The 24972-nt window shown below is 41.6% G+C and overlaps 1 protein-coding gene across 1 annotated transcript in view; it reads left to right on the top strand.

Moving 5' to 3' along the window:
- The window catches only part of LOC109910887 (Down syndrome cell adhesion molecule-like), a 490591-nt gene that overhangs the window by 383856 nt on the left and 81763 nt on the right, over positions 1-24972 (top strand). Inside the window, exons 15-19 of the mRNA XM_048603034.1 lie at positions 4050-4217; positions 10728-10798; positions 13481-13721; positions 17656-17802; positions 19481-19636. Coding sequence (XP_048458991.1) covers positions 4050-4217; positions 10728-10798; positions 13481-13721; positions 17656-17802; positions 19481-19636 — 783 coding nt within the window. The remainder of the gene's footprint in view (positions 1-4049; positions 4218-10727; positions 10799-13480; positions 13722-17655; positions 17803-19480; positions 19637-24972) is intronic.

The following is a 24972-nucleotide window of genomic DNA, read 5'->3' on the forward strand; positions in this document are numbered from 1 at the left end:
TATCATCAGAAATCTATTTGAAGAAAGACCTTTTGCCATCTAATGGCATCTCTGTCACCTGTTCAAATCGATGGGTTAAAGTTGGAACTCACATGAAGGTGGGAACACTTGAGGGGGGTGAGCTATATTAACTGATTTAACTCCCTACCGGATATAGTTTACAAAAGAGTTTTTCATTGTTCCCACTAATAGAAAATTCTGAAATTGATGACTCACTGCGCATCTTTTGTATCCATCGACTTGCACATTAATAATGGTGAGCGTTGCTAACACTCTGTTGTTTTAGCTGCAAAGACCAGACTGTTATTTCACTTCCACCTTCACATCCTGGCGCACTGCATCAAACATTGTGCAGTAACAGAATGTACTGAACATGTCCCACAAGGGTTTACCAGCAACTGAAATTAAGCAAGTTCACACTGCCTACAAAAATCCTTAACTAGAGGCAGACAATTTGACAAAAGCCTTTCCATCAACCATGTAGCCGTACCTCATAGCTGATGGATTTGCCTGTTGTCAGAGATTTTCTTCCTATATTCGAAAGTAGCATTGTTAATTTTAATATTTAATGATGTAGCGTGGCATCATGTCCACTTTTACTCTCCTCATCGCCAGCATCTGGCAAAGAAATTGGATGTGCAACAAATCAAATCCATTGGGGATAGGATTGCTTCAGATTGTTCATAGAAACATAGGTAAAAGGAACAGGAGCAGGCTGTTCAGCCCATTTAAGCCAGTTCCAGTATTCAATGTGGTCATGGCTGATCATTCACCTCATTCCTCTGTTCCTGCTTTCTCCCCGTATCCTTTGATCCCTTTAGCACTGAGAACTATATTCTGACCGCCAACCTGGCTTTTAAACAGAGGAAATGGATTCAGTGAATTAGCAATAATGCAGATTTTCAATGCAAGTTGAAGAAAAACATAAGACTATAAGACATCAGAGCAAAATAGACCATTCAGCCCATCGATTCTGCTGTGCCATTCAATGAGGTCATGGCTGATCTGGTAACCCTCAGCTCCACTTTGCTGCTTTCTCCCTACAACCTTTGATTTCCTTTACTGACTAACTGATCTTTCCAGTTCTCAACACAGCACTTCAAAATGATCTTTTTTTAATGATCTGAAGGAGGCAAACATGTCATAATAATGGATAGCAAGAACTGCAGATGCTGGAGTCAGAGTCAATACAGTGTGGAGCTGGAGGAACACAGCAGGTCAGGCAGCATCAGAGGGACAGGAAAGCTGACGTTTCTGGTTGGGACCCTTCATCAGGAGTGGGGAGGGGAAAGGGAGCTCAGAAATAAATAGAGGGCATGGGTGGAGCTGGGCAAAGGCAGGTGGGGTGGTGATAGGTGGATGCAGGTAAGGGGTTGTGGAGATTGGTCAATGGGAAGGGTGGGGCGAATAGGTGAGAAGGAAGACAAACTGCTGAAGGGTCCCGACCTGAAACGTTAACTTTCCTATTCCTCTGATGCTGCATGACTTGCTGTGTTGTTCCAGCTCCTCACTGTTTGTGATAATAGTGATCTCATTTCATTCTTTTAAACCTATAACTTTATTGCTCGTATTTGTATAATGTTCCACCTGAAAGTACAAGGTGTCATTGATTATTCAGTGGGCTTTTTTAGGCTGTTAATGCCCTGAGGCTGTAAATACTTGGTGTCAGTTACATTAACCTTATGAATATTGTAAAACCCAAGGGCTAATGTAACAGAAGTTGTGTGTTAGCTGCCTTCAGAAGCAATGTTTAGTAATTCAGGTATCACACAGTCATTATAAAGTGACATCCTTCCTGTAGTTTGTGCAAAGGTGTACTATGTGCTGGTTAATTGGAACAGACTTAATGGCAGATGGATTTTTAAACATTTTTATTTTGTTTCTTCTTTTATGTTGACTTGTATTTTGATGTAGATTTAATATTTGAGGCTGACAGGGTTCAGCTTTATTGGAAGAGAAATCTGAGACCAACCTTTATTTACGCTTGTGCAGTTAAATAGGGAAATCCAGAATTTGCCCTCAGATTACCCTGCTTCTCAAAAGGGTGTACTGTTGCAGTTCCTGAGGATAGTTTCAGCATGGAAATCACTGTAGTGGTGTGAAAATAGCATGATTTTCACTAGTCTAACACTAAAAATATCAGGAAATGTGATGGCTAAATAACATCTCTGGCCCTGAAAATTAATTTTACACATATGGAGTATCAATCCTTCAGAAAGAACCTGTGGATTTTTAAAAAGAAAAGGTAAGAATTATTTTACACTTTCTGTTTTCCGCTTATTTTTCTTTCTAAAACACATCTGTATTGCCTATCTTTATTTTGTTCTCCATATAATGGTTGTGTTTTGGTGAAACCAAATCCGGAGCGTTGTACAGTTTTTGTCTCCTGATTTGAGGAAAAACGTAATTGCATTAGAAGCCATTCAGAGAAGGTTAACTTGAATAATTCCTAGAAAGAAGAGGTTATCTGCAGGGGATTAATCGGACAGATTAGGCCTGCATACTTTGGAATCTAGAAGAATGAGAGATAAGCTTTTGAAACTTGTAATATTGCAGTGGGGACTGTTAGGGTGGATGATAAGAGAATGTTTTCTCTGTGGGATAGAGTTTGAACATAAGGGCTGTACCATTTAAGATGGTGGTGAGGAGGAATCTTTTTCTCAGAGGGTTGTGAATATGTGGAATTGTGTCCCTTAGATTGTGGTGATGGCAAGGTCATTAAATTCAGTCTGGATTTGATAGATTGATATAGGAGCCAAAGTATGCAGGGGGTAGACAGGAAAGCTGAGTTGTGGTCACGATCAGACCAGCCATGATTTTATCAAATGGCCGAGCAAGCTCAAGGTACGGAAAGGCCACCTTCTGCTCGAGTTCATATGCTTGTGTGTCGTGAGAGCTTTTCTGATGCTCCTTCCACAGATTGCCTGCAGTACCCTGGGCAAAATCAGGAAGACGATTAGTTGTAAGGTCTACTGACAAAGTTGTGAGAAGTTTCTAATCAGCTGTTCCTGAAACTAATTGGTGAAAGCTGCTCCTTCATCACTGAGACAAATATCAGGACCATTAAACTTATTTCTGTCCTGTAGTGTGTTTGCTCTGCGATAATACTGTTTTGCAGCACCTAATAGTTCTGCTCCTCACATTGATTCTAATCTGTGAGCCCTACCAATCTCCTTCGCTGGGGCTTCTACCATTAAACTTCCCCCGTTGACTGAAAATTTAACTTGTTGTTGAACTGCAATCAATCTTCAGGAAAGACTATTTCCCATGCTTGTAACAGCTTCCCCATACTGGGCAGAGTGCTGGGTTTGGTCCCCAGTTTGACACATCTGAAACTCTGAATGGGTGGGAAACGTCTTTTTACTATCAACAAGTAATCTCTGTAAAATTACTTTGTAAAAGTGAAGGAGATAGTAGGAACTGCAGATGCTGGAGAATCTGAGATAACAAGGTGTGGAGCTGGATGAACACAGCAGGCCAAGCAGCATCAGAGGAGCAGGAAGGCTGACGTTTCGGGCCTAGACCCTTCTTCAGAAAATTATCTCTGTAAAAGTGAACATGAGTTTGTAGCACAGAATTCCCAGTCACTTAGGAAGAAGTGAACAACTTTGTTCAGGCCACTGAGAAACATTCGTACAGGTATGATGAAAGAACTGACAATGTTGAGGTATGACAGATTGGCAGGAGCAATGTTGAGGGAGCTTTCTTCTGTGCTATCCTAGGCCTTGAAAAACATGAGCCCGGATTTTAACTGAAGCCATCCATTGGAATTGGGGTCGATTAGGTTTGGTGCCCATTTTCTTTAATGTCGTGTGAAATTGGGCACTAGTACTTGACTTGAATCTTCCTTTATCTGCTAGATAATTAAGTCTAAAGTCAGGATTATGATAACGACCCTTAATTTGAAAACAGATTTGTTTGTCAACAGTGGCATCCATTTTGATGTGCCACATATTTGCTGAAATGAAGCCAATATTAGATCATCATTAAAACGACAACCTTTAAAAATCTTTACCTTTCAAAAACCGAATGCATGCTATGTTCCACAGATTCGTGGGATGCAGTACAAAGGACGAAAGATGTCTCGCCTCAGTTGAACCAGGCCACAATTATCGACCTGCACGCCTCTTCCACCTACAACATCCGTATGTATGCCAAAAACCGCATTGGGAAGAGTGAGGCCAGCAATGAGCTTACCATCACCACAGATGAAGCAGGTAAAAGGTTAAGGGTTGAACAGTTCAAGCCATTTTCGGTTTTCATTACCTCAGTTAGTGGATAAAATCTCAGGGCAAGTGGAACAGAGAGAACGAAACATCTCAGAAGCTTCTCCCCGACCACATAATGTAATCAGAATCATAAGGTTACTCTGACCCTAACAACAAGAACCAGGGAGTCAGGGAGGTCTGCAGCACAAAAATGTCTCTTCAGCCTATCGAGTCTGTGCTAGTTAAAAACAAGCACCTCACTATTCTAATCCCATTTCACAGCGCTAGGCCCATAGCCTTCTATGCTTTGGCATTGCAAGTGTATTTATAAATACTCCTTAAATGGTATGAGGGTTTCTGTGTCTACCACACTTTCAGGCAGCGAGTTCCAGATGCCCACCACCCTCTGGGTGAAAATGCTTTTCCTCACATCCCTCTCAACCTCCTGCCCCTAGTCATTAAACCTCCATCAAAGGGAAATGTTCCTTCCAGTCTAACCTATCTATGCCCCTCATAATTTTACACTTCGCAATCGTGTTCCCCCTCGGTCTCTGCTATTCCCAGGAAATTAATCTGGAATTAAGAGTCCAATGATGACTGTGAATCCATTGTCAATTGCCGGAAAATCCCGTCTGGTTCACGAATATCCATTAGGGAAGGAAATTGCCATCCTTACCTGACCTGGCCTACATGTGACTCCATGCCCACTTCAATGTGGTTGACTCTTAACTGTCCTCTGGGCAATAAATGCTGGCCTAGGCAGCAACACCCTCACCCCGGGAGTGAATAAAAAGAAAATCCCAGTCTATCCAATGTCTGTTCATATGTCCACCCTATGCTGTGGAACCTTTAGCAAAACTGGAAAAGCCATTAGAAATGTCATACTTATGGTAAAGTTACTCTCAAGATTGCTGTACGTTCTACACCCCTCCCCCCCTCACTGTCTCTCTCCCCATTCCTACTCTAAATGATACGGCACTGGCAGCAACATTTTATACTTAACTGCTGGAACATATAATGATAACACATTGTGGATCTGTCAGCCTATTGTTCACTCATTCCCAGCTCCATATTGGTTATCTAATTTTACTGTCTGTGTGTGTGTCTTCTCTACTCTGTGCAGAGAGAGTCTTGCTCTTAAATCAATAAATGATGATGCAGTGAGAGTCCATGAATCAATCTGATTGAACATTATCACAGTGATTGAAGAGGAGTCCAATCATACTGAAAAGACTGTGAACTGACATCATGCTGTGATGTATCAGGCTTCTTCACTGATTGATCTACAGAGCAATAAAGAATGAGGATTTTGTAGCTGATAACTTTTCTTGTTTGTTGGGGGGGGGGGGGGGGGTGGGGGGGGGGGGGTTGGGACGTTTTTATCCTGCTTCTACCACCAGATTACATTTACTTGAACAAAAAGCATTCTCAGTGCCGATCAGGTATGACCTTGAGATAGTTTTCTTCACACTGACAGCACCAGGTTTGAGAACGGATTACTCATTTGAAAATGACAGATTAAGGAGTGGAAGGGGGACAACTGTAAATAAACATACAAAAATGAACATTTGTTAGCATTTACTTTGCTTACTTTCTGTATTCTTAGAAATAGAAGAGCTTTAGTTAAACCCAAATACATTTTCCACAGTCATCAACAATTCGCACTTACTTATTTGCTCCTTTTTAAAGATGTGGGCATTTCTGATCAGGCTTGTATTTATTGCCTTTCCCTGTTTGCACTTGAGAAGGGATGGTGAGCTTCCTTCTTGAAATACTAAAAGTGCTTCTGCATTTTTTTTAATTTTGATCCAATGGAATGACTTACTAGGCCATTTTAGGAGACAGTTAAGAGTCAGTCAGCTTGGTATGGACTGGAGTCACGAATTAGACAATACCAGTTGAGTTTTTATAACAACACAACATCCCTTGATCACTTTTACTGATGTCAGATTATTTGATCATCTTGAACTTAGTCAATTCTCCTGGTCATTTATTATGGAGAAAATGGATGGTGAGCAACATTGGAAGGAAAAGGATAAGTTCTAGTCTCCACATTGTAAAACCAAAGGTTTGAATATATTTTGTTTCAATTGTTCTTCTTGAAATTTTCTCAAGGGTTACTTCTGGGGTTTCAGGGGCTCCTTTATCATTCTTACTAACTCATTTATTTGGTGATGCAGTCATTTATTTCTAAGACCAAGTGCATTTGAGTTGGCATCTTGAATATTGGGCCCACACAGGAACAGAGTTAGAAAAATCTATTAAAGTCTTCGATGATGATCAACCCTCCATCAAAATAAAACCACAACACATAAGTAAAGTGCTAATTTCCTAGGAACAACAGTGTTTAAATTGGCACAAGACAACAAGCATAAGTTAATATTTTTTTCAAATAAGTGACATACATTTCTACATACAAAAGACTGTCACCCTGAACATATCTCCCACAGACTTGTGAGATCACAGCTTCCATTACATTTACACAAGTTGGAACATTTCAAGCCGTAGTTACTACTGTTTTCACTGCATCTCAGATTTCAAACTCAGATTTAAATTTAACAATTGGCACAGAAGGCAGGATCTTATAGGTGACGTGGACAATAATGGAGTGTGTGGCAGAATCGGGCAACATGTGCAGTGATGCCCATCTATTAAGATCATCTTGCCGCATCTTTTCTGATTTCACAAGCAGCATGGGAGATTCTCACTAGGCAATGGTGAAACGCCACCTGATGGACATTAATGGTGGTTCAATGCCTTGCTAATGGTACAACCTGCCTCATTATTATTCAGCTTTCTATCTTATCAAACTCACTAAACAAGCTTGATGTTGGGAAAAACTTGACAAGGACACCAAAGCGAGCCACTTGCTTTGAACGACCTTCATGTTGGAAACTGGGCAGCAACATCTCCGGGCATGCTCCATGGGCACTGGCCACATGCACACTGAAATAACTCCACAAAGCATGGTATCCCGTCACCAAGTCACCCTTTCTTTACGCGTGCATAGCACATGACACTGACCCAGCTAGCTCCTAGAGTGACCCCTGACACTCCTGTTTATATCTGTTGGACCAGGTTAACAACCTCAATCAGGGAATCCATATTCTATGAGGTCCACCTGGCTGACCTCGTTCCAATCATTACGTCCTGCCCCCTCTAAGTCCTGAGACATAGGCCCCTTCTTTTTCCTTTAGCTGCTCCTGGGGCAGGTCCAGGCCCAATTCCTCTGACTCTGCCTTGGCTACTGGAAGTGCGTACTGGATAATAGCCCACTACTTGTGCCTGGACCATCTCGGCCATAATTCATCTTCTTCAGGTGGTAAAGACATCGAGTCTGCAACATTTTCTGTGTCCATCTCTTCCTCAAAGGCTTCTTGTGCACTAGACATCATTGATTCTATCCATTCAACTTTTCTCTGATTGGTCACCCTCTTGTGGGTGAATATTCCCAAGCATTTTGGGGATTTTGATGCAAGTTCACCTGTCTTCCGATGTACATTGAGGTCTGCTGTAAACAGATTAAGGAGAAAATGGGCAAGAAAGATTGATATACCAGAGCTGTGAGACTGTAACTATCAGTCAGAAAAGACTGAACACAATGGCAATATTTGTTCTCCAGAAGAGAGCTTGACCTTGCCATTTAAAATAATGGTTCTGAAGGGGTTAATTTTCATTTACGTTGGTTCGCCCAACTCTACTTATGGTAGAGAAGATGAGTTTTACCCCAGCTTTCAGAGAGAGCAGTGTCTTTGTGCTCTCTATGGTCCACGTAATTATCTTATTGCTAGAATGCATAAATCTTCTGGTTATTTAAGAATTATGCTTCTTCTGTAGACACTCTACAATGGTGTATCCTCTGCTGCTAGTCACTAGGCAGGCTCAAGCCAAAACAAAAGACAATTGGTGGCAGCAAAATGCCTCAAACAACCATCACTCAGTAACACTTATTCATAGAAGTGGCAAATATCGGGAGTTGTCATCTGGAAAAACAACACAAAGCTGATAGGGGTCTTTAATGTTACAAAGGGATGTGTTTGGGAATATAGTGGTAATGTTATCACTTTAGGAAGCAGAGGCCCAGGCCAATATACTTGGTTCATGGGTTCAAATCGCACCATAGCTAATGATGGTATTTAAATTCTCTGATTGTTTTTTTAAATGGAATTGAAAAGCTAGACACATCAGCATGTTAAGATCTTAGTTGATGGTACTATTGAACAAGTTAGATCACAGAAGGAAATCTAGATCATTTTGTTTTAGAATAGAATTGAAGTTTCTTGCACCCAAGACAAAAATAAACAAAAATGTCTGGATCTAGAAATGGTTTGAAAGATTATAAATGCAAACAAAAACAAAGTCTCACCTGTTCTACAATTTCATCACTTTAGAAGAATTCAAAACCTAAGAAATCACCCCTCTATTTTTAATCTTAGTTTAATTTAGTTGATTCTTCCCAATCTATCAGGAATCGTGATGTTGTCTTACATAAATACACACAAAGCTGTGAGCTTAGATTTTCTCAGCTTTTAATAACATTGGAGTTTTATGACCAAACACCCCAGACCTGAAAGTTGCACAAGGTAAACTTTTCTGCTAAGGTAACCCATTCACATAACTGCTTTGGAAAAGCTCATCTCTAGGAAAGAGACCATACTTGTTTCTGACTTAACTGCGGAAAAAACTTCCAATCTCTGGGTTTTTGAAGCTAAAATGAATGGTTGATTATCCCACAACAAAAACAAGCTCGTGGCCCTTGATGTTAACTCCATCTATCATAAGTCGCTACAGTAAAAATGATCTTCAATTGACACTTTAAGGTGTCCCTGCTCTCTCACACTCAATGAATCCTGGAAGGATTGTCTAATCTAAAACATTCAGAAAAGCAACCAAACCATATGCCACTATTTTAAAATCAAAACTCTAAGAATGATATTAATGTATAAATCAGACAATTTACATCACATGTAATAGAGACCATGAAAGTATCATCGATTGTGTAAAAAGAAAAATCTAGTTCACTGATGTCCTCAAGGGAAAGAAACCTGCAGACAGTATTGTGCACCTCTTGGAAATTTCCTTGGAACCTTGTTCCAGGATTTAAGAAGGAGAAGCTCCTGAGAGTAAACAATAAGCTTCATATGATGCTTCCATTAAGATATGAACCAAATGCTAACTCACCTTTCAAAATTGCTTTTCACTTCTTCTCCTTGTACCTAAATTACTCAGGGCTGGAAACATTTTCCTTAAGCCTTCATAAAGTTAATTGGTTTATTTTATCTCTGCAGGTGCCTTTAGGCCTTTTAGTTCAGGCCCTCCTTAAACACAATTACTTGCTGTTTCATTGGCAAGAATTCCTGTTGCTTTCAAGTAAACTGTCCCTGTTCTACATTTGACAGCTGCCTCTTGCAAGCAGTATAAAGGTCAATTTGTCAATATTGCTCTTTGAGGAGGGAAATGTGTTTGAAAGAACAATAAGTTAAAGAATCAATGCTTTATTGTAGGCACTTTAAATTTAACCTGTGCTCTCCTTGGCTGTATATATTATATCACTGGAAGTGTATGGTTGATGAATTTATCCTATTGTCTCCAATCACCCTAGCAACTGGTGCTGATGGTTCACTGTTGACTTGTTTTTAATTATTTTAAAGAATTATGTGGTTATGTTTGAAAATTGTTCAGATCTGAAAATCCCAATGTATTTTTACCATTACAGAATCCAATAATATTATTAAAAAACATATACAAGCAACACTGTGCATTTACAGTCTAATGATCATTCAGCTGTGTAAATGGCATGTGTACCTTTAGTATCAGATGCAAACAACCAATGGTCCTCTGCAGTATCTCCAACTGGAGTGTGAGTGGTCCACAGTCTACATACCAATGTATGAAAATGATTGGGAAGAAGAGACCAATTGGTTCAGCAAACCTGCCCCATTCCCATAAATTCACCCTGTCTAGGCACCCGAGACTGAGTTGATCAATTTGTTAGATTGATAGTCTGAGATTCAACTGTTGCTCATTTAAGTGATGTCCTTGGATTGTGATGGGTTTTCCCCTTCTTCACTGCTCTAGTGCAAGGTATGCAGGTGGCATAGTCTGGGTACCACATTATTTTTGCCACATTGAGAAAGCCTGGATAAATTTGCCATTGTACTAGAACGGTAACCGTCGGGCTGCTCTCTCATTAGAGAGAGATGACTGATGGTGGTTTAACCTGAGGGTCAGCACGCCTCGTACAAAAGGTGATGTCAAGAAGGTGGGACCTTCAAGGTAACCTCAGCCAGTGTGAGAATTGAACCCACACTGTTGGCATCACACACCAGCCAACTGAGCTAACTGGTCAACTCTGCAGGGTGTACACAGTGCAGAGTGAAGAGCAAACTGAAGATCAATTCACCCAGGTGTTTTTGCTTCCCCATTTGGTCATTTTTTAATATTGATCTCACTTCTGTGTTCCTCCAAATCAATGTGGTGGATACTTCTCACATTTATACTCTTCAACTCTCTCTTTAGCCCCTGACGGTCCACCTGTCGACGTTGTGCTGGAATCCCTATCCTCTCAGTGTATCAGAGTGACTTGGAAGGTAAATTATTTGCAAGTAACTATTACACTAACTCTATAATTCGAATGGAAAGCCTTGCTGCTCATGCCTTGCACTTGGGATCAAACATTTTGGTTCTGTATTATTTGAACTAACCTCTAAAGGAACTGCCTTAAAGGCTATTGATTAATAATAAAGCATTTATAATTTGGAACAAGGTGTGTGAATGTGGTCAGCAAAATGCTATTTTCCCATTATTAGCTGTTCCATTGAAATGCTGCAGATACAATGAACTGACCGATATACTACAAATAGAATAATGGTTTAACTTTTGCAGGGAATGCTGCACTTTCTCCTTAGCAAGTGGAACCAGTTCCATTATGCTTATTCACCCATGTAGCAGTGTTGTGTGGTCACACACAATGCTTTGGTCATGATGTAGGAGACATCATTGTGAATTATTATGTGATCTTACTCCTCAGCAGGAATTTGCCTGTGTGTTTCTGGAGCTGATTGCAAGAATCTTTAGAACATAAGAACATAAGAACTAGGAGCAGGAGTAGGCCGTCTGGCCCTTTAGTCCGTATAGATTAGGAAATATCTATAAATTGTGCTGTCTCCTCACTTAAGAGCAATTGATAGAAACACTGGGGGCATTTGTGGAAAATTACTGACATTGATAATTGAGAATAAAACCTAACAATGATTGTAACCATCTTATTCCATATTAGTTGTTACTCAAAGTAATACGATCTGTTTTGTCCTGTTGTGTGATTACAGCATTGAGATTGTACAGTGATTGTACAATTATTTTATGCCAGTAGATTTCCTGGTACCTCGATTATGTCACAGTATATTCCAGATGAAGGAAGCAGCCATTTTTTTTTCAATTTATTTCTCCAGATCTAAGCCTTTTCTGAACCCTTTATATTTTCAGAACTTTTTGATAGTTCTCCCTCTGTCTATACATCATTCCTTTTGTTACATGATGTAATGTATATCTGGATGTTTTAAATACCTATTTAAACTGAACTCCTATCCCCAGCCTGTCTTCTATCTGTATCTGTGGTGTGACTGCAACTGATTGTTCATGTTTGGCAAAGTAAATTTAAGGTGGTGGTGAATCTGTGTTAGTCGAATCTATGAGTGTGTATGTAAACAGAGTCTGTACAGCGTGGGAGCAGGCCATTTGGCCAATCAAATCTATATCAACCCTCCGAAGAGCATCCCACTCAGACCCACCCCATCTCTGTAACTGCACTTTTGCCATGGCTAATCTACCTAGCCTGTGGCACCATGGGCAATTTAGCATGACCAATCCAACTAACCTGGACTGTGGGAGGAAACCAGAGCACCCGGGGGAACCCATACAGATTCAGATAGAATGTGCAAACTCCACACCACAGTCGCGCAAGGGTGGAATCAAACCCGGGTCCCTGTTGCTGTGAGGTAACAACGCTAACCACTGAGCCACCGTGCCGCCCTAAATGTGACTGTATGCATGAAAAATGTATGAATTAGTGCGTAGCTAAGAAATAAGTATGTTAGAAATATGCATGCATATGTGTGTATGTGTATGTATATGTGCATGTATGTGTGCGTATGTGCATGCATGTGTGTGTATGTGTGTCTGCGCACGTAGAAAGAGAGTGTTGCCTGTGAGGACTATGCTGCTGCATTTGTGTAAATATGGAGATAGTTTCCTTTAACTTTATGCTTTTGTGATAATCTGACTGACTTGCTCATCCACTCTACCAATTTGCTACTAAGTGGAGAAGGTAAAATGTCCTCTGTATATAATTGCATATACTTCTATGAAGGCAATCATAGTATTGTCCATTGTACTCATGCATGTCTATCTAAAGGTAATCATGGTCATCTATTATTTTATTAAATAGTCACCATAAATTGAATCTGACAGAGCTGTCACACACTTCCCACACATGTATTATTTTTACTGAGTTATTTTTATGTCAGATTCAGAAGCTTTCCAAACCAGTTAAGTTGCTGTAAGGTCTAATATTACTTTATTATTACAAAAGTGGAATTTTGGTTTACGTTCTGATACGTTTTTTGCAGAACAGGTTGATGGAAAGGCTGAACTGTTGGATATAGTTTTGAAAATTAATTTTAGGATGCAAATGACAAGACATTTTGGAATTGGCTTCTTTCTCTCCTTCAGTTTTAATTTTCCAAGATGTCCTTCCAATAGCAGGATTCAGAGTGTGAGTAATGGAAAATTGACCAATTCTTCAGTCTATATCAATTAATTACAGGCAATGTATAGCCTTGACAGCTGTACAATTAACTTCCCTCTGCTCTGCCTCATCGATGAGTGTTAAGCCATTCTTGGAGCACAGTTGTAACTGTACCTGTATGAATTTCCCTACTCACTGCGTGAATGCAGTGGCACCAATTTTGACCAGTGACCTCCATCCACTCGGAATTCTGAGGGAGTGCTGCACTGTCGAAGGTGCTGTCTTTCAGCTACGCCTTTAAACCCTGGCCCTGACTGCCCTCTCGGATGGATGTAAGATAACCCCAACGTGGCATTGTTGGCAAATAAAGGAGAGGATTTCTCTCCCCCACAACAAAATCTAAATATTTATCCCTCAACCCAATATCCCTCAGAGGACTCAGAAGAGGAAACATTTGTCTGCTAAGTTATCACTTTTGTAAATCAAAACTGATGTGGTGTTTTCTTCATCCCTGTCATTTACTCAGGCTCCAAAGAAGCACTTGCAAAATGGATTAATCCGCGGCTATCAAATTGGTTATCGGGAGTACAGCACTGGTGGCAACTACCAGTTTAATATCATCAGCATGGAAACAACCGGCGACAGCGAGCTGTACACACTGGACAATCTGAAAAAGTTCACGCAGTATGGAGTGGTGGTGCAGGCTTGTAACCGTGCGGGCACTGGACCCTCCTCACAGGAAATCATTGCAACAACGTTGGAGGATGGTAGGCCAAAAATTGTATTGCATCTTAGAAATAGACAGAAGGCCCCAAGAGACTGCACAGATGTGATGGTACTGAGCCCCTGAAGGAGGTTATTAGGACAAGCAGTCAGTTATGGAGGTAGAGTTATCATGGAGGGGAGAGAATGTTAGGGAGGGAGAGAGGTTTAGGGAAGGAATTGCAGAGCTCAGGCTCCCAGGAAGCTAATGCTGTGTTCACCAATGGCATATTGCTGGAAATCAATGTTACCTCAAGAGCAATGTTCCCTCTCAGCTGTGCAGCCACAGGGTCAATGGGAAGCTCCATGGTTGCCAATCGGCATGCCGGAGAAAGGCGTCCGCTTCTGGAAGCTGCAGCCACACACAGACCTTGGAGGTCAGCACAGCAGGGAAAAAATAATTACAGGGAATGTTGCTCCAGAGGCCAGAATTGGAGGATCGCTGAATTTTTGGGACAATTTTAAGAGCTGGAGGAAACGGATACATGAATTAGGAGCAGAGTAGGCCATTCAGACCCTTGAGCCTGCTCCACCAATTGCCATGATTGTATCTGATCGAATTATGGGCTCAGCTCGCATTTTTGCCTACCCCTCGCTAACCGTCGACTCCCCGGTGAGTTAAAAATCTATCTCCCTCGGCCTTAAAATTATTCAGTGACTCTTGCCCACCCATGCTCCACTGGTCTCTGAGAGAGGGAGTTTCCATGACCCGCTTGAGAAAAAAAGGAAAATCGTCCTCATCTCCGTCTTTAAACAATGACAAGATAGACTGGGATGAGACTAAGGAGAGATTTGAAAGTTAGGATGAAAGTTTGGAAGTCAAGACAGGGCTGAGCAGGAACCTAGAACTGGAAGATGAGATAGTCTTAAAAAGGAGCATGGGCAGCAGAGTTTTGGATGACTCTGAAGTTTACAGAAGCTGGAAGATGAGGATTTGGCCATGGTGGAAGTAGTAAGGGGATGGATGAGAGATTTAGTACCTGATGAGTGGACGTGGAGTCAAAATCCTTTGTCAAGGTCTTCCTTGCACAAGGCATCACAAAGCCTTTCTTGGTAAATTGAAAAGCCGATCTTCATAGTGGCATCGGCAAGACCCAGTGAAGATTCAGTGGAGTTTGAGTTTTCTAATAATTCTTCTCATGGGGTTTGGATAGAGACAACCTGCCAGGTGCTGTCCTGCCTCCCTCGAGAGCAAAAACCAGAGCTCAGCTCCGAGATCCTGGTAAATCCGAAAGTCATTTTGAAAAATTGGTGAGCACAAACATTACGATAAAAAAAACTTGAATAATTTTCATAATAAACCAAATTGTACATTTCCAGGAAATGTGAGGATCTTCTGGTTAGCATTAAACAATTCCTTGCTCCATTTTTCTCTTCACCCTCTCACTTCATGCTGGAAAACTTTTCATTTCTCAATTTAACTCAACGTTAATCCAACTTCACGCTAACGATATCTTTATTTATCTCCTTCCTTGTTCTAGTTGTACCTATTTCTGTATCATTTTGCTGACTTTTTGTTTTCATTTCCCTTATTTTTCATTTCCCTTTTTCTTCTCTTTTCATTTCACCCCTTTCCTTTCTCCTTTTCCCCATCACTTTCCATTTTTCAGACCCTCCCTCTCTCCCTTCACTTTGCCATCTCCTTGTCTTCATTTCATTCGTTCCTCTCTCTGCTTTCATTCTCTTCCTCCATCTTCCAGTTCTCATGTTAATTAGAATCATAGAGTCATAGAGCAGTACAGCATGGAAACAGATCCTTCGATCTAACTCCTTCATGCTGACCAGATATCCTAAATTAATCTAGTCCCATTTGCCAGCATTTGGCCCATATCCCTCTAAATCCTTCCTATTCATATACCCATTCAGATGCCTCTTAAATGTTGAAATTGTACTAGCCTCCACCACTTCCTTTGGCAGCTCATTCCATACATGTACCACCCTCCACATGAAAATCTTTCCCCTCTCACCTTAAACCCTCGAGTTTTGAACTTGCCTACCCTGGGGAAAAGACCTTGGCTCTTCATCCTATCCATGCCCCTCATGATTTTATAAACCTTAATAAGGTCACCCCTTAGCCTCCGATGCTCCAGGGAAAATAGCCCCAGCCTATTCAGCCTCTCCCTATTGCTCAAACTCTCCAACCCTGGCAACGTCCTTGTAAATCTTTTCTGAACCTTTTCAAGTTTCACAACATCTTTCCTATGTTATGGTGATTAAAGTGCCATAGATGGAAATTTTCACCCTGCCTTGTGTGGAACAGTTGATGAATAGCATTGGTCTAATGGGCGAGAGAATAGTTCTTTACAGATGTTAATCCTCATGCTGAAAATTGATTGCTCAAAGTGCTGTGTCATCAGCATTAAACCCGAAGTGCTATCACATGGGGAGGAGATAGTTAAGTAATATGTAGCCAGGGCTTTTAAAGCCTGATGGTATTTTAGGAACAACAATAGAACATAGAACATAGAACAGTCCAGCACAGTACAGGACCTTCGGCCAACGATGTTGTGCCGACCTATTATCCTACTAAGATCAAGCTATCCTGCGTACCCTACATTTTACTATCCTCCGTGTGCCTATGCAAGAGTCGCTTAAAAGTTGAGATAGGCTGAGATGGATACTGTGCCCCTAGCTTTGAGAACCTGGAAAAGAATAAAAGCGAAGGTTGTGACTTTGTCGGCACAACATTGTGGGCCGAAGGGCCTGTACTGTGCTGTACTGTTCTATGTTCTATGTTCTTGTCACAATGAGGAAGAACACTGGAATCTTAACAGAACCAAATGAGGGGTGTATTAGATATCGTACAAGGTGAAAGAGGAAGAACATGTGAAAGTGGAATTACTTTTATATTTCAGTAACAGAAATGAAGGCGTGAATGTAATTAACTGGCTCGCAATACTCCTTAACTGGCCAGAATTCTCTCTTTCAGCAGCTGGAATGTAGCACACATGGGCATTGAGAGAAGACACTTCAGCCTTCCTATAATGCCCCCTGCTGGTCAGACAGCAGGCTAGGTAACTGTTGGAAACAAACAGTGTCTTAAAAGGGACGGCAAAAAATAAAAATTAGGTGAAAGATTCATAATTGTTTATTCTTAACCATTTTAAAAACGTAGGATAATACTAATGTTTGATATATTTGCTTGGAATCACTCCATCAAAACTTTATTTAAGAGTCTTAACCGTGTTGTACAAGAGTTTAACCCCCCCCACTGAATCTAACAGGCAGATACAGGGGATGTTTTACTCTAACAAAGTATCTGTTCCTGGGCCTAGCAGGATCTGCCCACCTGTCTCGGTCCCAACGTGACCTTTTGCATATTGTATACATCTTGCCAGCCTCCTGAGTGGGCAGACTGATGTCCAACCACGGGCCCATGACAAGGAAGAACCTTGAGACATTGTTCTGAAACTTTCAGGCGTAAGATTGTACAATGATAAGATGATTGTTTCTGAATCTGTGTGTTCCTACTTTTAACCTTAAATGCGCAATGAATGAGTTCTTCAACAAGGTTATTTTGATTCGCTCTTGGGATTGGAGCAAGACCAATATTTATTGTGTATCTCTAGTTAGCCTTGAGAAACTGTTGATAAGCCTTCTTCTGGAAGAGCCGATGGTCTTGAGGGTGAAGGTGCTTCCTGAATAGCCTTTCTCTTTGTCACATGTTGATAGCTCTGAGGACAGAGGACAGTTAACAGCCAATCAGATTGGTGTGAGTCTGAAGTAACAGCAAAGTAAGGGCAGCTGTTTTCTGTCCCTAAAGTACAGTCAAGGACGATAAGGTAACCATGTTTAGAAATACAACACCACATTTTGGTCTCATTTGGGTACCATAGCAGTTTTCAATCATGTTTCCTGCATTAAGAGTGTCTGAACTTAAATGAAACTTTGCAGAATTTCACATCTGTGCCTTTTATTTGGTTTTTTTTCTTATGGCAGTGCCCAGCCGACCACCAGACAACGTCCAAGCCAGTGCAGTATCTCCGGAGGTCATTTCACTGTCTTGGTCGATGCCACCAAAGGAGGCACTGAATGGGATTCTACAAGGATATAGAGTTATTTACTGGGCAAACCTCCCAGATGGAGGTAGGTATGCTGCAGTAAGCTGTGGATAATGATAGCAGCCCCTGAGATTCAGCAACACGACATCAGCTCCCTCGCCTCTATCTATGTCCGACAGAGTGAACTGGTCAGGAAAGGAGAGCCAAGCTAAAATATCTTCACCAATAGCAAACACAGAAACAGGCCCTTCAGTTCCCAAACTGAACTAGTCCCATTTGCCTGCTTTTGACCATATACCTCTCAATCTTTCCTATCCATTTACATGTCCGAATGTCTTTAAAATACTGCAACTGCCTCTACCACTTCCTCTGGCAGCTCTTTTCATACACACACCACACTCTGTGTGAACAAGTCACCCCCTCAGGTCCCTTTTAAATCTTCTCCTTCTCACCTTAAACCTACGCCCTCTAATTTTGGACTCCCCTATCCTGGGGAAAAGATCTTGGCTATTCACCATATCTATGCCTCTCATGATTTTATAAACCTCTCAAAGGTCACCTCTCGGCTTCCTTTCCTCCAGGGAAATAAAAAGTCCCAACCTCTCCTTATAACTCAAACCCTCGAATCTCAGTAAAATCCTTATAATTTTTTTTTTCACCATTTCCAATTTAATAACATCCTTCCTATAGAAAGGCAACCAGAATTGTACACAGTACTCCAAATGTGGCCTTACCAATGTCTTATGCAGGCTTAACATGATGTCCCAACTCCTTTACCCAATGTTCTGACCAATGAAGGCAAACATGCTAAATTCCTTCTTCACTATCCTGTCTACCTGTGACACCACTTTCAAGGAACTATAATGTCATTGAAATTTCAGAGTGAGAATATGTTCTTATCTTATTCTTAGCTTTGAACAGTAAATAATGTTCATCTTTCAATCTAGAATCCCCTTTGTCACCTTGGTAAACAATGGATTTGAATTCAAAGCCAGAGCCCTTCATAAACTGTATTTTGATACATCCAGATTCTATCAGTGAATGAACAGAGCTATGGTACCCCTGACAGACTTTTGGCTTTTTAACAAAGAAGCAGTCTTGAGATTGCCTCCGACTCTCTCCAGAGAAGATGCTTCCAGTTGTTGTAGAAATGACCACATTCCATCTGCTTCTTTGGGTATAAACTTAAGCCCTAGGTTTATATCAAACTTCCCCTGCCCCAGTTTCTCCTGTTTTGGAGACTGTAATTGAAGTTAGAATATGGTTGCATCTATTCAAACCCTTAGGTGGCCCTTCAGAGAGGGCAGGGTATTTCTGCTCAATACACAAGTCCTTCCATGATGGTGGGCTCCTCTAGGAGAGGGAGGCTTCATAGACACAAGGAACCCCCTATGATTTGATTCCCTTCGGTTTTATGGTCATAAGTTTCTGCCACTTTAGAAACTGGACAAATTTAATTTCTGATTGATAACTCAGCTGTCTAAATCGTTACTTAAAAAGGCAGAAACAGTGCTGCAGTATCTGAATCAGACAATAATTCTTCCTGTGAGAATGCAGATCATCACTGAATTTGACTGATGGTAGCTCACAGTTGAGGCAAGGCATGTGATGTTCACTTACTAGCACGTGGCACTGCAGCAGGAATGGGAACCTGGACTGATTTTCCCACTCCTTGGTCATTGACCTTCTCTCCACCTTCTGGGTGTGTTCACATATATGAATGGCCAATTCAGCATTTGCTCTTCTCCTTTGCTTTCTGTCAGAGCTCGGAGAGATTAGAAACGTCACAACCACCCAGGTTACGCTGGAGCTAGATGGACTCGAGAAGTTCACCAACTACAGTATACAGGTGCTGGCATTCACCCGGGCAGGAGATGGAGTCAGGAGCGAGCAGATCTTCACACGTACCAAGGAGGATGGTAGGTTAACGTTAATGATTCTCCAATCATTCAAACGTACTAAATAGGGAGCAGAAGTCGGCCATTCATCCCCTTGAGCCCCTTCTGTTCCCACAAGGGGAAACATCTTTCTCATGTCAACTTTGTCAGCAACATCCACAATCTTCCATACTTCAATCAAGTTTCCCCTAACTGTTCTGAGTGGAAACAAGCCCAACCTATCCTCATAATACAGCCCACTCATTCAAGGTATCATTCTAATAATCCTCCGCTGCACCACCTCCAGGTAATCATGCTGAAATTTTTGTGCAACGCTATTTTCATAAAGTCCCATGTTCTGTCACAGCATCCTGCAGCTTCCCCCAACTCCAACAAATGATAAGACCTTAATTAAATCAGGATTGTGCAATAACATCAACAGCAAAACTAAAAGTTCACATATTAAGATCATTTAAATGTCCTCTGATATCAGAGTTGTGAGCTACTACCATTAGCTGGTGGTATTCACTAGTGTACAGCACATAGTCTGAGTGCTTCCATTGTTGAAATGTATTTTCTTCCAAAATTGCGGAGGTTAGTAGTGGGAAAGGGAACTCTGTCCATTTCAGCTGTTCTATATCAGCATTAATCAATTGTCGTGTTTGAGCTTCATCTACTCTGCTTTATTATAGTGCTGGGTGTCCGAGCTACCAGCATGTTATAATGGTGTGACAAAGAAGCTTTGGGTAGATCTACTGCCATCAATCCTTCTTGTTTTAGTGTGAGTTATGGATTTCATGTGGGAAAGGATGCCCACACAAAACCTGTAGCAGTTGGTAGGAGAGGTGATAGCCTAGTGGTATTGTCACTAGAGGATTAATCAGGGGACCCAAATAACGTTCTGGACACTAAGGTTCAAATCCTGCCGTGGCAGATGGCAGACTTTGCATTCAAAATAAATGGAATTAAGAATCATGAAATGACTGTGAAAATGTTGTTGGGAGAAGCCCATTTTGCTCTTTAGGGAAGGAAACTGCCATGCTTACATGGCCTAAGCTACATGTGACTCCAAACCCCAACAATGTGGTTGACTCCTTACTGCCCCCTGGGCAATTAGGGATAGACAATAAATCCTAGCTAGTGATGCCTCCAGATTTTATAAATGAATTTAAAAAAGTCTCAACCATGATAAACAGTAAATAAGTTTAATTTGTAACATTTATTACCTAGTTACATTACATCTCGGATACATGATTGCCTCTTGCAGGATTTCAAGCTCAATGTAAGTGTACGGACATATTACTGTTATTGAAATGTTCTGGTAGACAACACAGAGACAACTGAACAACTACAGCCATGGCAATGCTTCATGGTTAGCTCCTCCCAGGAACTGTCTTTTACAACCTGACTGGTGGAGCTTATCTCGTGATGTCAGTTCAAAAACGCAGTTCGCCACCACCTTCTCAAGGGCAACTAGGGACAGGCAAGAAATGCTGGCCTAGACAGCGACACCCATGTCCCACAAATGAATAAAAAAATGTTAACTTTTTCAGTTGCAAAGTGGCATACGTAGAACATACGAATACAAAAAAAATGGGAACAGGAAGAGGCCATTCAGCCCCTCAAGTCAGCCCTGTCACTTAACAATATCATGGCTGATGTGACTCATGAATATAGAGCTTCCTATCCCATAACATGACCCAGCAAACTCGATGCCAAACATTATTGACATGAAAATCAGACCAGGTAGCTGGTGACTTCAGCTCGTCGCTTGGTCCAGACGACCTGTGAGTTGGACACCATGATGCAAGATCTCAGGGGAGGGGCACCATGAGCACGTGCACCTCATTTGCACAGATATTGGCATCTGACAGTTTCCAGCCTCTAAGAACCCTCATGGCACATCTCCAATCCACTTACAGTATCCTTCTGTACATCAATGCCGGACCTCTGGGAACAGCAGCAACTATCATTGTAATACTACAGCAAGTGCACTGTGAGATCAATGGACTTGCATCCATTTCATGAACTGGACCAGGCTGCATCTCTTCACTTGCTGTCATAACACTTTCTCACTCTGACCCTACCTGGATGCTCACAGCATGCCTGGTTTGCGCATCCCCTCAGTCAGCGATAGCAGGCTCATAGTACTGCTGTATTGCATTGCCTTTTAGCAGAGCCAGGAAACTTGTCATGGTTGTCAGTAGTCCTCAGTCAAGTCAAGGGAGACAGCCTTCCATCAGGGGCTCCAAACACAGTGAGACAAGGCAGCCTCCAATACCAGTCCACAGGTATGAGGACAGACTGCCCAGTACCATCAGTCAGGATAGTCTCCACATAAGGGGTGAAGAATTGAACATTTGGCAGCCCATCATCAGTCTTGACTCTTACTGCCTATTTCCTCCTGAGTAAGAGAGAAAGACAGCTATTAAGGTGCATGAATGTGGGTGGAGCAGCTGTTAATTTTGGTGTAGGTGGGAAGGTGTTTGAGTGAGTGGGAGGCAGCACAGAGTGCATGCAGGGTGAGTGGTGTCAGGAGTTGGGATTGGGGTGACAGTGAGCGAGAGAAGATGCTGCAGGCATTAGTGAGAGTGATAGAGCACAAGTCTTGGTGAGTAGCAAAGATAAAAAGACTACAAGTTATCGAGAGAAGATGGTGGCATTTATGCTAACAGAATAGAAATGATCTTCAACTAATGAAAATGCCCCCCTAATCCCAACTCTCTGTCTTCTATTAGTTAACTTTCTCTATCCATGCTAATATACTACCTCCAACACCATAGGGTCTTATAACTTTACTGTTTTTTTCATGAAGCCATGCTGACTCTGTTTGATTCAATTATGATTTTCCAAATGTTGTGCTATTGCTTCCTTGATAATTGATTCCAATACTTTTCCAACAATAGATGTTTGGTTAATTGTCCTACATTTGCCTTTTTTTTGCCTTCTTCCCTTTTTGACTAGGGCTGTCATGTTGGCAGTTTTCCAATCCTTGGTACTTCTTCAGAATCCAATCATTTTTGGAAAATTATAACTAATGCATCCACTATCTCTGTAGCTACCTCTTTTAGAGCCCTAAGATGCAAGCGAACAGGGCTAGGGGACCTAACTGCCTTTAAACCCATTAGTTTGTCTAATATGACTTCTCTAATGATGGTGATGGTACTTAATTCCTCCCAGCCATATTCTTTAGCATTATTGGAATGTTCAAAGTTTCTTCCGGAAAGATGGAAAATATCTGTTTAACTGCTCTGCCATTTCCTTATTCCCCATAACTGTCTTCCCAGATTCATTTTCTAAGGGGCCTCTGTTCACTTTGACCTCGAAATTTAAAGATCTTACTGTCAGTTTTTACACTCCTGGCTAGTTTGCCCTTGTAGTTTATTTTCTCTGTTTTATCTTTTTAGTCCTCATTTGTTGGATTCTGAATTTATTCCCATCTCTGGAGCTATCATTGACTTTTGCCTCTTTATATTCTTTTTCTTTCAATTTCGTAAGCTTCATAACTTTCTGGGTTAGCCATGGTTAGTTTATCCCTCCTTACTGGGATGTATGTTTCTTGAGAGACATGAATTACCTCCTTAAACGTCTGCTAGCTTACTGTCACTCCTGTCATTTAATTGTCACACTCTTTCCCTTCCTGCCCCATTCTGTTTATCATTACCTAAATAGCTGCCTCGCAATGTCACCATATCATTTTGCTTTATAAGCCTACGTATCTCCTTTCTATTTTGGTTAAATGCTCCCTTGAACCGTAAACATAGAAGATAAGAGCAGGAGGAGGCCATTCGGCCCTTCGAACCTGCTCTGCCATTCATCACGATCATGGCTGATCGTCCAACTCAACAGCCAAATCCTGCTTTCTCCCTATAACCTTTGATCCCATTCGCCCCAAGCGCTATATCTAGTCGCCCCTTGAATACATTCAATATTTTGGCATCAACTACTTCCTGTGGTAATGAATTCCACAGGCTCACCACTCTTTGGGTGAAGAAATATCTCCTCATCTCCACCCTAAATGGTCTACCCCGAATCCTCAGACTGTGACCCCTGGTTCTGGACACACCCACCATCGGGAACATCCTCCTTGCATCTACCCTGTCTAGTCCTGTTAGAATTTTATAAGTCTCTATGAGATCCCCCTTCATTAATCTGAACTCCAGCCGAAACAATCCCAACCTAGTCAATCTCTCCTCATGCGTCAGTCCCGCCATCCCCGGAATCAGCCTGGTAAACCTTCGCTGCACTCCCTCAAGGGCAAGAGCGTCCTTCTTCAGAAAAGACCAAAAACAGTATTCTAGGTGTGGCCTTACCAAGGCCCTGTATAACTGCAAAAAAAATCCCTGCTCCTGTACTCGAAACCTCTCACAATGAAGGCCAACATACCATTTGCCTTCATTACCACCTGCTGCACCTGCATGCTTACCTTCAGTGACTGGTGCACAAGGACACCCAGGGCCCACTGCACACTCCCCTCTCCCAATTTACAGCCATTCAGTTAGTAATCTGCCTTCTTGTTTTTGCTTCCAAAGTGAATAACCTCACATTTATCCAAATTATACTGCATCTGCCATTGGTTTGCCTACTCACCCAACCTGTTGAAATCATGCTGAAGGATTTCTGCATCATCGTCACAGTTCACCCTCTCACCCAACTTGGTATCATCTGCAAACTTGGAGACGTTACATTTTGTTCCCTCATCCAAATCATTAATATATATTGTGAATAGCTGGGGTCCCAGCACTGATCCCTGTGGCACCCCACTAGTTACTGCCGGCCAACTTAAAAAGGACCCATTAATTCCTATTCTTTGTTTCCTCTCTGCCAACCAGTTTCCTATCCATCTCAATACACTTCCCCCAATCCCATGTGCTTTAATCTTGCACATTAATCTCTTATGTAGGATTTTGTCAAATGCTTTCTGAAAGTCCAAATATACCACATCGACTGGCTGTCTCTACTAGTTATATCTTCATCGAATTCCAACAGATTTGACAAGCACGATTTCCCCTTCATAGTTATTGGATTCACCGGACCATTGGTCCATCAGGGTTCAAGCAAACCCTGTCCCACAAGAACAGCTCCCTTCTACCCCAGTACTAGTTGTCAAGGTCCATGAATTGAAACACATTTCTCTCGCACCAATCTTTGAGGCACGCATTTGACTCCTTGACTTTATTTTCCCTATGCCAGTAAATCCGTGGCTCAAGGAGTAATATGAGATTATTTCTTTGGAGTTTCTGCTTTTTATTTCCTAACTGTTTCTTTCATGAGAATCTCCATTCAAGTCCTATCAATGTCAATGGTACCAACATGAATGACAAGGACAGAATCTCTTCCCTCCCACTTTAAGTTCCTCTCCAGCCCAAGGAGATGTC

Source organism: Rhincodon typus, chromosome 11 (assembly GCF_021869965.1).
Source record: "Rhincodon typus isolate 14 chromosome 11, sRhiTyp1.1, whole genome shotgun sequence".
Classification (NCBI taxonomy): Eukaryota; Metazoa; Chordata; class Chondrichthyes; order Orectolobiformes; family Rhincodontidae; genus Rhincodon; species Rhincodon typus.